This window comes from Sus scrofa, chromosome 7 (assembly GCF_054392235.1).
Source record: "Sus scrofa isolate SSC_HxYL_T2T_F1_AM1 chromosome 7, Sscrofa_HxYL_maternal_Yorkshire_Landrace_v2.0, whole genome shotgun sequence".
Classification (NCBI taxonomy): Eukaryota; Metazoa; Chordata; class Mammalia; order Artiodactyla; family Suidae; genus Sus; species Sus scrofa.
This window is the reverse complement of record NC_139389.1, coordinates 73,776,432-73,792,085: the sequence shown is the minus strand read 5'-3', so window position 1 is coordinate 73,792,085 and position 15,654 is coordinate 73,776,432. Positions and strand designations below refer to the sequence as shown.

Genomic DNA, 15,654 nt, shown 5'->3' with positions numbered 1-15,654 from the left:
AACTAGAACAAACAATCCAAACATTTATATGGAACAACAAAAGACCCAGAATCGCCAAAGCAATCCTGAGAAACAAAAACCAAGCAGGAGGCATAACTCTCCCAGACTTCAAGAAATACTACAAAGCCACAGTCATCAAAACAGTGTGGTACTGGTATCAAAACAGACAGACAGACCAATGGAACAGAATAGAGAATCCGGAAATAAACCCTGACACCTATGGTCAATTAATCTTTGACAAGGGAGGCAAGAACATAAAATGGGAAAAAAGAAAGTCTATTCAGCAAGCATTGCTGGGAAATCTGGACAGCTGCATGCAAAGCAATGAAACTAGAACACACCCTCACACCATGCACAAAAATCAACTCCAAATGGCTGAAAGACTTAAATATATGACAGGACACCATCAAACTCCTAGAAGAAAACATAGGCAAAACACTCTCTGACATCAACATCACGAATATTTTCTCAGGTCAGTCTCCCAAAGCAATAGAAATTAGAGCAAAAATAAACCCATGGGACCTCATCAAACTGAAAAGCTTTTGCACAGCAAAGGAAACGAAAAAGAAAACAAAAAGACAACTTACAGAATGGGAGAAAATAGTTTCAAATGATGCAACTGACAAGGGCTTAATCTCTAGAATACATAAGCAACTTATACAATTCAACAGCAAAAAAACCAATCAATCAATGGAAAAATGGGCAAAAGACCTGAATGGACATTTCTCCAAAGAAGATATACAGATGGCCAACAAACACATGAAAAAATGCTCAACATCGCTGATTATAAGAGAAATGCAAATCAAAACTACCATGAGATACCACCTCACACCAGTCAGAATGGCCATCATTAATAAATCGACAAATAACAAGTGCTGGAGGGGCTGTGGAGAAAAGGGAACCCTCCTGCACTGCTGGTGGGAATGTCAACTGGTACAGCCACTATGGAGAACAGTTTGGAGATACCTTAGAAATCTATACAGAGAACTTCCATATGACCCCGCAATCCCACTCTTGGGCATCTATCCGGACAAAACTCTACTTAAAAGAGACACATGCACCCGCATGTTCATTGCAGCACTCTTCACAATAGCCAGGACATGGAAACAACCCAAATGTCCATCGACAGATGATTGGATTCGGAAGAGTGGTATATATACACAATGGAATACTACTCAGCCATAAAAAAGAATGACATAATGCCATTTGCAGCAACCTGGATGGAACTAGAGAATCTCATCTTGAGTGAAATGAGCCAGAAAAACAAAGACAAATACCATATGATATCACTTATAACTGGAATCTAATATCCAGCACAAATGAACATCTCCTCAGAAAAGAAAATCATGGACTTGGAGAAGAGACTTGTGGTTGCCTGATGGGAGGGGGAGGGAGTGGGAGGGATAGGGAGCTTGGGCTTATCAGACACAACTTAGAATAGATTTACCAGGAGATCCTGCTGAATAGCATTGAGTACTATGTCTAGATACTCATGTTGCAACAGAAGAAAGGATGGGGGAAAAACTGTAATTGTAATGTATACATGTAAGGATAACCTGACCCCCTTGCTGTACAGTGGGGAAAAAAAAAAAAAAAAAGAAATGGTGTTGAGAGACATTGCCGACGAAGCTGAACAGCGACTGTTTTGCGATTTCTCTGCGGAAAGGACAAAGTATTATTCATTTGACCTGGACTTAGACCAAAAACCTGCTGTGGACTTTTTTTTTTAAGCGTGATATCAATAAGGTAATTCAATATGTATATTAAAAGCCTATTATAATCATGCACTATTCCAGCCAAGTATGGATGGAGCAGTCTGCCGAGACCAGCTCAGCAGGATGGGGCTGAAGAACAGGTGCTGTGAAACTTAAGGAAAAAAGTTAACATAAAACGAGACACAGAGACATTTATCTTAAATAATTGTGGGAACCGGGGGACTCAAGGTCTCAGGGACAAAGAGCACCGCCTCAAGAAACCACACTGCTTTTATTGTGCTCTTTAGGATGACATCAAGTGAGGAGGGGACTATGTGTGGAGGATATAGGGTTTGTTTATTATTTCATAAGTTATTTTATTATTTTAAAAGTCACTTAGCTGGTAGAAGGTTAAGCTTTCACTCTGACCTTTAGGCACATAACAATCATTAGCATTTGCGTTAGCTATGCATAGCATTTCAGAAAATCCTCACTGTGCTTCCGCAAAGGGCATACCTATTTGCGGCAACTCAGTGTGCCTAGGTTTGACCTTTGGTTCTCTTTGCTAATGCATATTCTGCTAACGACCGTTCATAAACCACTTGGCCGTGAGGTTCCTCTTTCTCTTATTCCTTAGAGGACATATCATGCTTGTGCAAACGGCGTGCCAATCTGCACAGGTCCAGTGTGCCTAGACCAACCATTATGTCCTCATTCAGCTAACCCTATGAATAATTTAGGCCTTTAGGTCTTTGTTCTTAAGCTTTAGTCATTTACCAGCACTGTGTTTTTCAAATAGCAAGATGGGATAAAGTAAAGCAGGAAGATGGGATTAAGTAAAGCAGGACAACATGGAGTTTTCAGCAAAGAGGCTAAGAAAATATTGTAGAAACATGTCTCGCAACAGCAGTCAATACACAAGAATCCCTGACTTCATGAAACTTATATTACAGTGGGAAAGATAGAAATTAAAAAATATATGTGTATGTAAGATCAGAGCCTCTCAAACTTCAATGTGTATAGAATCAACTGAGAATCTCATTTAAAATGTTGGTTCTCAATAGTTGCAAGAACTATTGAGACCTTAAAGCAAGTTGAGCTCTAAGAACCTGCATTCTTAAAAAAAATTGTATTAAACTATAGTTGATTTACAATAAATGTTGTTAGATTCATTTGTACAGCTTCAGATTATTTTCCATTTTAAGTTATTAAAAGATATTAAATACTTTCATGGGCTACACAATAAATACTTCTTTGTCTATTTTATATGCAGGAATGTATCTATTAATCCCACACTCTTTCCCTTAGCCTCTCCTTTGTCAACCGTAGGTTTGTTGTTTATGTCTTTGAGTCAGTTTCTGTTTTGTAAATTAGTTGATTTGTATTATTTTTTAGATTTCACTTATAAGTGATAGTATATAAATCTTTGATTTGCCTCATTTAAAACGATAATCTCTAGAAGAAGAATGTATATATGTATGCGTGACTGGGTCACCTTGCTGTACAGTAGAAAATTCACAGAACACCATACACCAGCTATGACGGAAAAGATAATCAGTTAAAAAAAAATCTCTAGCAGGTCCATTCAAGCTGCTGAAAATAATATCCCATTTCTTTTCTAGAGGTTTCCCCATACCCCCTGCCAAATAAGGCTTAAAGTTGCTGATAAACGATCACACAAAAACATGAAAATAAAGAGTTTGAAAAAAATTCTATAAAGAATATTGGATAGATCCACATTTCCTCATCAGTTTTTGGAAATTCAGTTCTTGGTACAGTTCAGAGTTATCAAATAGCTAAAAATCCACAGAAAACAAGAAAACCAACGTTCTAAACACCCACTAAAAGCAAAAAACCCAAACGACTAAACAAACCCGCACAAGAAAGCTTTTAAACTACGAACTTGATCAAAATCCATCAGAAACCTTTGGTGTGTAATATGGCTACTAAATAACCATCTAAAAATTATAATTTTATTTTATTTATTTATTTATTTTTGTTGTTGTTGTTATTTCTTGGGCCGCTCCCGCGGCATATGGAGGTTCCCAGGCTAGGGGTTGAATCGGAGCTGTAGCCACCGGCCTAATGCTAGAGCCACAGCAACGCGGGATCCGAGCCGCGTCTGCAACCTACACCACAGCTCACGGCAACGCCGGATCCTTAACCCACTGAGCAGGGACCGAACCGGCAACGCCGGATCGTTAACCCACTGAGCAAGGGCAGGGACCGAACCCGCAACCTCATGGTTCCTAGTCGGATTCGTTAACCACTGCGCCACGGCGGAAACTCCTAAAAATTATAATTTTATCATAACGTTCTCATGGGAGAGCGCGAACACAGTCCCCCACTACCACAAATTATGCAGTCGAGTTTCCCACATGTGGGGAGATTGCAGGGATCAGCACACCCGCAGCGCAATGGATAACTCTCGCCTTGGGAAAACCACATGCCGGATCATTATCTCCCCTGCCAGGTAAGTATGCCCCACCACCCACCGCTCGCCCGGCTCTCAACACATGCTCACTGCCCGCCCGCCGCCTCCGCGCCCTCCCCCCAGCCACGCCCCTCGCCCCGCCCCGCCTCGCCCGCCCGCACCGCAACCTCGCAGAGCCCCCTCGGGGGTCCACACGCAAACGCAGAGGCGCAGGCGCAGCGGGACCAGCAGCCTCTGCGCGCGCGCTCATCTACATACGCCACGCCCCGTCTCGACTTCCAAGGTCCCCTTTTATTTCCTGTCGGGGACACCGGCCCGATTCATCTCCTTGAGACGCGCCTCGCTGTGGTTGTGGCATAGGCCGGCGGCTACAGCTCCAATTCGACACCTAGCCGCCAGTGAGGCCCTAAAAGACAAAAAAAAAAAAGACAGAATTCTCTTCTCTACTTGTAGAAAATACACAATAAGAAAGGAAACTTCTTGAAGCAAGCAATAATCAAAAAGGGTGCTACCATACGTTTCCTAGGATCTTTGTGCAGTTAGGCCCTCTGGGAAAACTGCCCTGACCCTGTAATCTACGGTCCTGTCTCTCTCCTCCCTTTGCTCCACAGCACCCACCACCCTTGAACACACAAAAGTTCAATCATTTTGCTCACATCCGGGAAGGATGCACCTTTAACCTCTACTTGATCTCAGAAAAAGAATCTTCATGTATCCAGCCGACTGAAAGAGGCAGCCTAGTCCCTCGGAACGAGAATGTGACATTTTCACAGTACAACTGATTTTCACAGACTATTCAACATCCTTTTCTTGCTCACACATCTACCCCTTCCGTGATAGTTTCCTTTTGCTGTTGCAAGATTAGATTGTACCTAATTTGAGGGATCATGGATGAGCACTAAAAATTTCACTTTAAACTGATGAGGAAACACAGATCTTGGTATTTAACGTTGGTTTGACAGGACTGTTTCATAGTGGCCAAAAGGAAGGTGAGACCAGACAGGCCTGAGCCCAGATGCACCCCATCAACTGCATCAACTGCGGGGCGCCCGCGTCGCGAGTTCCCGTCTTCCTGCGCTGCCCCTCCGGGGTTCCGCCTGGTGGGTGTGTACCCACGCCGTCCCGCCCTCAGACACTGGCGCGTCTCAAGGAGATGAATCGGGCCGGTGTCCCCGACAGGAAATAAAAGGGGACCTTGGAAGTCGAGACGGGGCGTGGCGTATGTAGATGAGCGCGCGCGCAGAGGCTGCTGGTCCCGCTGCGCCTGCGCCTCTGCGTTTGCGTGTGGACCCCCGAGGGGGCTCTGCGAGGTTGCGGTGCGGGCGGGCGAGGCGGGGCGGGGCGAGGGGCGTGGCTGGGGGGAGGGCGCGGAGGCGGCGGGCGGGCAGTGAGCATGTGTTGAGAGCCGGGCGAGCGGTGGGTGGTGGGGCATACTTACCTGGCAGGGGAGATAATGATCCGGCATGTGGTTTTCCCAAGGCGAGAGTTATCCATTGCGCTGCGGGTGTGCTGATCCCTGCAATCTCCCCACATGTGGGAAACTCGACTGCATAATTTGTGGTAGTGGGGGACTGCGTTCGCGCTCTCCCCTGAATTTTTCTGGGTTTTGAGAAACAGACTAAGTGTTTTTCGGTGCGTTCCCTATTGTATTCTCATTGTAATAGTATAAGTTATAAAGTGCAACTGCATTCGTATCTTCAACGTTTTGGACAAGTTTGTTTTGTTTTTTACCGTGAAGAACTATCGCTTGTGATTTTTGTTTTTATTTCTTCGGAAGTTCAGACATCCTTAAACCAACGTACACCCTACAGGCTATTTCCCACAGTCTGAGTTTTTTTTTTTTTTTTTCTCTGAGCATGAAACATCAGTTAAGGGGAAATTCTAGGCCGCTCCTTGGCTGACTACCAGTAGACGACTTCCCAGATTCAGCTTTGTGTTCTTAGCCACGAGATGTAGTTTTATAACTGGTACATCTCAACAGTAGTGAATCCACGGCTATTTTTATCCGAGACTAGCAGTGAGCTTGGAGTAAGTTTCAGTATATGTCTTTCCCAAGTATGACCTTGATGGAGGAACATGCATTCTTTCCCTTATTTGTACATTTTGTGAGAAGCCCTCTGGCTAGTGTTGTCATCAGTCAACTCATACATGTATTTATTAAGCACTCCCCACCCACACCCCTGCAACTTAATTGCTGCTTCCAGCCTACCCCCACCCTATCAAGCACTCTAAAGTGTAAACAACAAAACCCCAAAAGTGCCACAGGTGGGGCCATAAAAAAAAAAAAAAAAATCAAAGGGCCAAATGGATGTACCTTACATATTCCCTTTCCAGAAAAAGGCCACCTCGGTATAAACAGATTAGCTGATGGATGTGTGGAAATTTGTGTAGCTTTTTGCCTTGTATTTGCTATTTTTTTTAGCATTTACACAGCATCTTCACATTTCCAAAGCGCTGTACCAACATTTATTAATCCTCACAACAGCCCTGTGAGGTAGGTCAATTGCATCCTTTATTGTAGAGAAACAGGCAGAGATGTTGGGCAAACTTGTCCAAGGCCATAAGGGCAGTGGGTAAAGGTACTTGCCCTGAATCCAGAAGCTAGAGCAATCCAACTCATGCTCACCTACTGGTGGGCATTGCAGGGGCATATCTCACCACTGAAGGTGACACAGGTGACAAAACAAGCTCTCAGCTGACACATACATCCACAATTCAAATGCACTGAGGAACGTCAATAAAAGAGAGAAACACTGACCAGCACACCAGCGAGGCAAGAGACAAGCAGTGGTTGAAGGCTAGAATCACAGCGACTAGCCCTGAGATCCAGGAAGGCCTTCTTCAGAATGGTTTGGGAAAAACTAGGAATCTACTGGAGGGGTGACCAACCCAAATGCCTATGGTTTACATGTAGGAGACAAGTTTAATGTTCATTCACATTAGAAAGTCCAATAATATGTTATGTTGCTACTGATAATTAGTATCTTTTTTTTTTTTTTTTAAAGGACCAGGGGCATATGAAAGTTCCCAGGCCAGGGACTGAATAGGAGCCACAGCTATGACTTATACCACAGTTGCAGCAACACTAGATCCTTAACCCAATGCACCATAGCAGGAACTCCTTAGTATCTTTTTGCATTGTAATTTTCACTCCAAATATTCCAACCTTTTCTCCACTGACAAGTGCTATTCCCTACAGCAGCCCTCTTTCTCTCTATGTACCAATCTATATACACTGGCCTTATGCTGCATGGTTAACTGCTTCAACTGGGGCAGGGTAGAAGCCTGGAAATCACAACAGACCATACTCTCTGCTCCTGTATTTTAGAAATAGCTGTCTTTGACCTGCCTCTGCCCAATTCTATCTTACAGGAAGTGCTGAAAGGACACAGAGAAGCAGTTCATTTTTTCGTAAAGTGATTGGTGAACTTGGTTCAATATGCCATTTTATTTTTATTTTTGGCCACACCTGTGGCATGAGGCAGTTCCCAGGCCAGGGATGAACCTGTACCACAGCAGAGACCCAAGGCACTGCAGGGAAAACTCAGGATCCTTAATCCTCTGTGCCACAAGGGAATTCCTCAATGGTGCCATTAAAAAAAAAACCAAAAAACAAAAAACTAAGACCTGCACTGTAAAGCAAAATACAGGAGTAGATTTATTACAGCTACTCCAAATTTAGAGTGATACAATGACCACAGAGTTAAAAACTATCACTGTTATCACTGTTTATTTGACAATAGTTGGTTTAGTCTACAAGTTTAAGGCAAACGTACTAATGCATCTGCTTTTCTTCAGAAATCATACTTAAAAAGATTACATAAAGTCTGTCCCAAAACTTCTAAGAAATGTTCATTAATTAAAAATAAGTCTGATTAAGATGCTTTACCTGGATACAAGAGTGGACTAAGGTGGTTGGTGTACAATGTTTTTTTAAAACAAAATTTAAAAAAAGGTAATGGCAATCCTTAACTGGTTTGAACAATGTATTTTGAAACGGTTAAACGTCAGAAATTACTTAAAGGTAAATAAGACTGGCAGCCATAAGGAATACTACTCATAAAATAAACACAGTTATAGAGGCTACTTGAAAAAGACTGAACTTTGGGCTTCTGAAGAGGAGTAGGGCATGATGACAGGCATCTGTCCAGGGTACAGGCACAGGTCCCACCACCTGCAATTGGCAGCACTCGTGGGAGGCACTGCTCCATTGTTTCTCAGAAAAAGGGAGGAGATGCACTTTGTCAGCTGTTTCTTTTGTTTCCAGTGAGCAGTAAAATGCCTAACATCATTAAGAAAAAAAATAGAATCTGAAGGAAGGCAGCCCTTTTTAACTGGAAGGTGGAGTATGGCTTATGTGTCTCCATTTAACACTGCCAGGCAGTTCTGCAGCAACTGTAGGTTACCCTAAAAAAGAAGGGAAAATAAACAACGAAGTTCAGGCAGTTTGGAAGAGTCTTACTGAAAATATACAGTATTAGAAATCACTAACTTTATTTACTTTTGTCTTTTCTGGGGCCGTACCAGTGGTATATGGAGGTTTCCAGGCCAGCGGTTGATTTGGAGTCACAGCCACCGGCCTATGCCAGAGCCACAGCAACACGGGATCTGAGCCGCGTCCGCAACCTACACCACAGCTCATGGCAACGCCAGATCCTTAACCCACTGAGCAAGGCCATGGATCGAACCCACAACCTCATGGTTCCTAGTCGGATTGGTTAACCACTGCGCCATGACAGGAACTCCCGGGGAATCACTAACTTTAAATGTAAGATATCAGAGCTTTGAAAACAATAATTTATTATATGCAAATAAAAGTTTAAAAACATAAAACTATACAATTTGTTCCATGTATAATACTATTTTCCATATACCAGATTCTTTGGTAAATTTCCATCTATACCAATATTAATATTTTGAATTATCTGGCATGTTCTACCCTCATTAATAATAAAAATAAAAGGAGTTCCCGTCGTGGCTCAGTGGTTAACAAATCCGACTAGGAACCATGAGGTTGTGGGTTCGATCCCTGGCCTTGCTCACCGGATTAAGGATCCAGTGTTGTTGTGAGCTGTGGTGTAGGTTGCTAACTCGGCTTGGATCTGACATTGCTGTGGCTCTGGCGTAGGCCGGCAGCTACAGCTCTGATCAGACCCCTAGCCTGGGAACCTCCATATGGTGCAGGAGCAGCCCTAGAAAAAGGAAAAAAATAAAATAATCTGAATACAGATTAAACTCTTGAACTATTCTCTTTGTCTTTTTAGGGCTGCACCTGCAGCATATAGAAGTTTCCAGGGTAGGGGTCAAATCTGAGCTGCAGCCACCGGCCTACGCCACAGCCATAGCAACTTGGGATTCAAGCCACATCTGTGATTACATAGCTCATGGCAACACTGGATCCTTAACCCACTGGCAAGGCCAGGGTTCGAACCTGGATTCTCATGCATACTAGCCAGGCTTGCTACCGCTGAGCCACAGTGGTAGTGGGAACTCCCAAACATTTTCTGATTGTAAGATAGCTTATCACATTCCCTTAGCCATTAAAATATACATTACCTTTATTTATAGTAGTTTTTATAAAAACATTTAGGACTTTTTTTTCTTTTTTCTTTTGCTGCACCCACAGCATTTGGAAATTCCCAGGCCAGGGACTGAACCCAAGCCACAGCAGTGACAATGCTGATTCCTTAACTGCTAGGCCAACATGGGACTCCAAAAATAATAAGATTTTATATATGAAAGTAATTATCTATATGTCTATCTTTTTTAGGGCTGCACCCATGGCATATACAAGTGCCCAGGCTAGGGGTAGAATTGGGAGTTGTAGCTGCTGGCCTACATCACAGCAACTCCAGACCCGAGCTGCATCTGTGTCCTACACCACAGCTCACGGCATCACCAGATTCTTAACCCACTGAGTGAGGCAGGCATCAAACCCGCATCCTCATGGATACTAACTGGGTTTGTTACAACTGAGCCATAACAGGAACCTGAGGTTGTGCGTTCAATCCCTTGCCTTGTTCAGTGGATTAAGGATCTGGTGTTGCCATGAGCTGTGGTGTAGGTCAAAGACTCGGCTTGGATCCCGAGTTGCTATGGCTGTCGTGTAGGCCAGTAGCTGTAGCTCCAAATGGACCCCTAGCCTGGGAACCTCCATATGCCTTGAGTGCGGCCCTAAAAAGCAAAAAAAAAAAAAAAAAAAGTCATATCTAAATGCCCATTTGTAAAACATGAACTGGCATCTAAATTCAGAGACATACATAAAAGCACAAATGAAGTACATTCAGGTTACATTAGTATATAAACAGGGAAGAAGGAAAACCCCCTTTTTAGAATAGAAAGTTAACTAACATGTATAAAGAATGATGGAATTAGAAAGTGACCACTTTGGGAGTTCCCGCTGTGGTGCAGCAGAAACAAATCCAACTAGTACTGATGAGGATGCAGGTTCAATCCCTGGGCTCTCTGAGTGGGTCAGGGATTCAGTGTTGTCCTGAGCTATGGTATAGGTTGCAGACATGGCTTGGATCCTGAGTTGCTGTGTTCGTGGTGTTGGCCAGTAGATGTAGCTCAGATTGGACCCCTAGCCTGGGAACCTCCATATGCCTTGGGTGTGGCCCTAAAAAGCAAAAAAAAAAAAAAAAAAAAAAAAAAAGACCATCTGGCAATCATCATAACAACTGTTTCAGGCAAAAATAGTGATAGATGCTAAAAACAATATGGGACTAAAATGCCAATACTATAGCTATTAGCTATGTGTAGCTACATAATTAAAATTTGCTAATTAAAATTAAATAAAAACTCAGTTCCTCAATTGCATTATTCACATTTCAAATGTTCAATAGGCACACATGGATAGTGCCTACCATACTGGGGAGCACTGATTATAGAATACTTCCACCATGGTACAAAGTCCTATTGGTCATGCTGGTTGAGTGATGGAGTATTTAACAGTCTCAAGTATCTCCCCACAGAACACTTAATTCCAACAGTCTCAAATATCTCCCCACAGAACACTTAATTCCACGGTGGTTAACTATGCCACCGTGAAATCTGCAGACATCACTTTAAGCAAATGGTCAAAATTATATATATAATCAACAGCATCTGCCTCCTGGTGTGATGCAATAAGAAAATCTGAACATCACTTCTGTGTGGTATTCCTGCCCAAAGTGGATAACCTAACCCCAGCAATTAAACAAACCTAAACTGAGGGACATTCTATAGGCCTGTGCTCTAGTGTGTCTAATGTGATGAAATACAAAGACTCAAGACCTTTTCCAAATTAAGTCTAAGACAACATGTGCACTGAATGCAACGCATTCTCTTGAATTTCCTTTTGCCATTAATGATAGTGAGACAACTGGGGAAATGTGAATAAAGTCTCTGGATTAGATAACAGAATTATGTCAACATTAACTTCCTCATCTTTTTAATTGTATGGAGTATTTAAGAGAATAACCTGGTTTTAGGAAATTCACACTGAAATGTATAAGAGGGAAGAAGCATCATATCTGCAACTGACCCATATACAGTTTAAGCAAAATCAGTTGTGGAGTTCCCGCCATGGCACGATTGGGTTGTGGCATCTCTGGAGTGCTGGGATGCAGGTTCAATCCCTGGCCCAGCACAGCACAGTGGGTTAAGGATTTGGTGTGGCTGCAACTGTGGCTAGGTTGAAACTGCAGCTAGGATCTGATCCCTGACCCAGGAACTCCATATACCAAGGGGTGGCCAGAAAAAGAAAAAGGTGTAGAGTTCCTTGTGGTGCAGCGGGTTAAAGACCCAGTGCTGTCGCTGCAATGGCTTGGGTCATTGCCGTTGGGGGAATTTGATCCCTGGCCTGGGAATCTCCACATGTTGTGAGAGCAGTGGGAAAAAAAAAAATGTGTTATAGGGGTGTGGTGTGGTGTGTGTGTGTGAGAAAAGAGACAGGGAAGGAGAAAGACAAAGCAGATGTGATAATATGTACATTTGGGGAATCTGCGAGAAGACTATCCAGGGATTCTTTGTATTTTCCTTGCAACATTCCTAAAAGTCTAAAATTAAGTAAAATAAAACATTCAATATTTTTAGATGTTTAGGTTACTGTCAATTTTTTTTTGTATGTGTGTGTGTGTGTTTTTTGTGTGTGTGTGTCTCCCGAGGCACATGGTGGTTCCTAGGCTCAGGGTCTAATCAGAGCTGTAGCCACCAGCCTACACCACAGCCACAGCAATGCAGGATCCGAGCCACGTCTGCAACCTACACCACAGCTCACGGCAACGCCAGATCCTCAACCCACTGAGCAAGGCCAGGGATCAAACCCGCAACCTCATGGTTCCTAGTCGGATTTGTTAACCACTGTGCCATGATGGGAACTCCAGGTTACTGTCAATTTTTTGGCTAGTATCAGAACTATGACAAATGACTTTGCGCCTGGCTACAGTTATGAAATTATCTTCTTACAAGTATGCAGAAGTCCCCAGGCCAGAGATTGAGCTCATGTAACAGTAGTGACAATGCCAGATCCTTAACCTGCTGTGCCTTAAGGGAGTTCCTGGGGAATTTTGAATACATTTAAAATTTTCAGTCCTTTTGACAAAAAATGGCAAATGCTGAAATACAATTTTATGTGGCATTTTTAGTAAGGAAGATTTTTAAGATTCTGTTTCCTTTTTTTGTGTGTGTGTGCCCATGGCATATGGAAGTTCCCAGGTCAGGGATCAATCCCGTGTCACAACAATGACCTGAGCTGCTGCAGTGACAACACCAGGTACTTAACCCACTGTGCCACAAGGGAATTCCTAAGAATCTCTATTTTTTAAATTACTATAAGGTTTCATGACTGTCTATTTTTAAATTATAAGTCACTTAAATTATTAAATCTTTAATATGACACTACCTTTGCATGCTTCAGTTCTAACTCTGCCAGTTCCACTAAATTTTTCCTGAATGCAGCAACTCTTCTTGTCTTAAAATCTATAAGTTCTGTGAACAAAACAAATTAGGATTAATTATTTACATAACAGTCTAAAACATGCCTTATGATTAAAGGTTATTATAAGAGTACCTTGTTTTGCAGATTCAGATATTTTTTCAAATTTCTGACAACATAATTGTTGGGATGTTTCAGCCTGCAGAACATCTTTATTTTTCGCTCTTGCTTTATCCAGTGCTTTATTAGCATTTTCATAATCCACTAGTGACCTAGATCTTCGATAGAGGAGATCCTATAAAAACAGTATGCTTCACGGTAATAAATGCTGCATGTTTCTAGCAGTTACCCTCAACCACCCCTACCCAATCATCATCAGAGCTAACACATATACAGTGAATGCCACATGTCAGTTACTCTTCTAAAGGGCTTTCGGTAACAGTTTTATTGAGATATAATTCACATCACCATATAGGTCATTTAAAGTGCACAGTTCAGTAGTTTGTAGTATGCTCAGAGTTGTGTAACCATCACTATAATCAATTTTAAAACATTTTCATCACTCAAAGAAATCCAGATCTATTAGCAGTTGTTCTCCATTTCCTCCCATACCCCCACCTCCAGCCACAGAAAACCATTAATCTGTTTTCTGTCTCTACAGATTTGCCTATTCCAAATATTTCATTAAAAAAAGGAATCATACAGGGAGTTCCTGCTGTGGCTCAGTGGTAACAAACCCAACTGGTATCCATGAGGATGCAAGTTTGGCCCCTGGCCTTGCTCAGTGGGTTAAGTATCTGGTGTTGCCATGAGCTCTGGTGTAGGTTGCAGATATAGCTTGGATCTGGCATTGCTGTGGCTGTGGTGTAGGCCAGCAGCTTCAGCTCCAACTGGACCCCTAGCCTGGGAACTTTCATATGCCATGGGTTTGGTCCTAAAAAGACAAAAAGAAAAAAGTAAACAGATATGGAAGAAAGAAACAAAACTCTCATTTGACAGATGACACAGCTGTTTACAAAGAGAAAACTCTTTGAATTAATAAATGAGTATAATTAAGTTTTAGGAGATAACAGTAAACAAAAGAAACTTGCTTTCTTGTATTTCAGCAATTAAATTTTAAATTAAAAACACAATACTATTGGGAGTTCCCATCGTGGCTCTATGGTTAATGAATCCGACTAGGAACCATGAGGTTGAGGGTTCGATCCCTGGCCTTGCTCAGTGGGTTAAGGATCTGGCGTTGCCGTGAGCTGTGGTGTAGGTTGCAGACGCGGCTCGGATCCCGCATTGCTGTGGCTGTGGCGTAGGCCGGTGGCTACAGCTCCGATTAGACCCCTAGCCTGGGAACCTTCATGTGCCTCGGGAGCAGGCCAAGAAAAGGCAAAAAGACAAAAAAAACAAACAAACACCAACAAAAATACCATTATTAATTAGTACTCCAGAAAATGAAATAATTAGGTATTAATCTAACAAAGTATGCATAACTTTTGAGGAAAACTATGAAACTGTGATAAAAGAAATCAAAGAAGAACTCAATAAATGGAGAGACATTCCATGTTCATGGATGGAGATTCAATATTGTCAAAATCAGTTCTTTTCAAATTGATCTATAAATTCTGACAAGTTATTTTGTAAACATTAACAAATTGATTCTAAAGTTTGTGCAGAGAGGGAAATGAGAGAGAATAACTAACACGATGATAGTGAAAGAGACGAACAGAGTCAGAAGACTGACACTTCCTCATTTAAGCCTTAGAACAAAGCTACAGCAATTGTGTAGTGGTGGTGAAGAAGCAGACAAACAGATCAATAGAACAGAATGAGAGCCTAGAACTAGACTCACACAAATATGAGTGATCTTTTGACGAAAAAGCAAAGGTAATACAATGGAGAAAAGATAACCTTTTTAACAAATGGTGCTGAGACCTGTATGTGAACATGCAAATAAATGAATTTATACAGTCTTTACATCCTTCACAAAAATTAAGTCAAAATGGATCACAGACTTAAATGTATAATGCAAAACACAGGAGAAAATCCAGATGACCCTGGGCTTGTTGATGACTTTTTAGATAGAACACTGAAGGGATGATCCAAGAAAGAAATAATTGATAAGTTGGACTTCATTAAAAATAAAAATTTCTTGGAGTTCACTGGTAGCTAAAGCAGGTTAGGGATCCAGTGTTGTCACTGCTGTGGCTTGGGTTGTGGTGTGGCATGGATTTGATCACTGGCCCAGGAATTCTGCATGCTGAGGGTGTGGTCAAAAAACCCCTAAAAAACTAAAAATTTCTGCTGCAAGAAAAGCCACCAAGGATTCCTGTTGTGGCTCAGCAGAAATGAATCTGACTAGCATGAATGAAGACACAGGTTCTACCCCTGGCCTTGATCAGTGGGTTAAGGATCCAGCATTGTCGTGAGCTGTGGTGTAGGTTGCAGACGTGGCTCGGATCCTGCGTTGCTGTGGCTCTGGTGTAGGCTGGTGGCTACAGCTCTGATTAGACCCCTAGCCTGGGAACCTCTGTATATCACAGGTGCGGCCCTGTAAAGCAAATAAATAAATATTTAAAAAAAAAAACAACCCAAAACCCCAAACAGACAGGGAGTTC

The 15,654-nt window shown here is 42.3% G+C and overlaps 1 protein-coding gene and 2 non-coding genes across 5 annotated transcripts in view; 1 reads left to right on the top strand and 2 right to left on the bottom strand.

Annotated features, from left to right (window-relative positions):
- Positions 1 to 4,013: 4,013 nt before the first annotated feature.
- On the bottom strand, positions 4,014 to 4,175 carry LOC146401669 (U1 spliceosomal RNA). Its single transcript, XR_014811577.1, has one exon. It is a non-coding gene; the product is annotated as a U1 spliceosomal RNA (small nuclear RNA).
- A 1,383-nt stretch (positions 4,176 to 5,558) lies between these two features.
- LOC146401668 (U1 spliceosomal RNA) lies at positions 5,559 to 5,720 on the top strand. The gene has a single exon (XR_014811566.1). It is a non-coding gene; the product is annotated as a U1 spliceosomal RNA (small nuclear RNA).
- Positions 5,721 to 6,567: 847 nt separating this feature from the next.
- The window catches only part of SNX6 (sorting nexin 6), a 48,773-nt gene continuing 39,686 nt past the window's right edge, over positions 6,568 to 15,654 (bottom strand). For 2 of the 3 annotated variants that reach the window (XM_084966287.1, XM_084966284.1), the window contains 3 exons: positions 13,181 to 13,340; positions 13,013 to 13,098; positions 6,572 to 8,535 (listed from right to left, as the gene is read on the bottom strand). In XM_084966287.1, coding sequence (XP_084822413.1) covers positions 8,482 to 8,535; positions 13,013 to 13,098; positions 13,181 to 13,340 — 300 coding nt within the window. In that variant the 3' untranslated portion in view covers positions 6,572 to 8,481. 3 annotated transcript variants of the gene reach the window in all.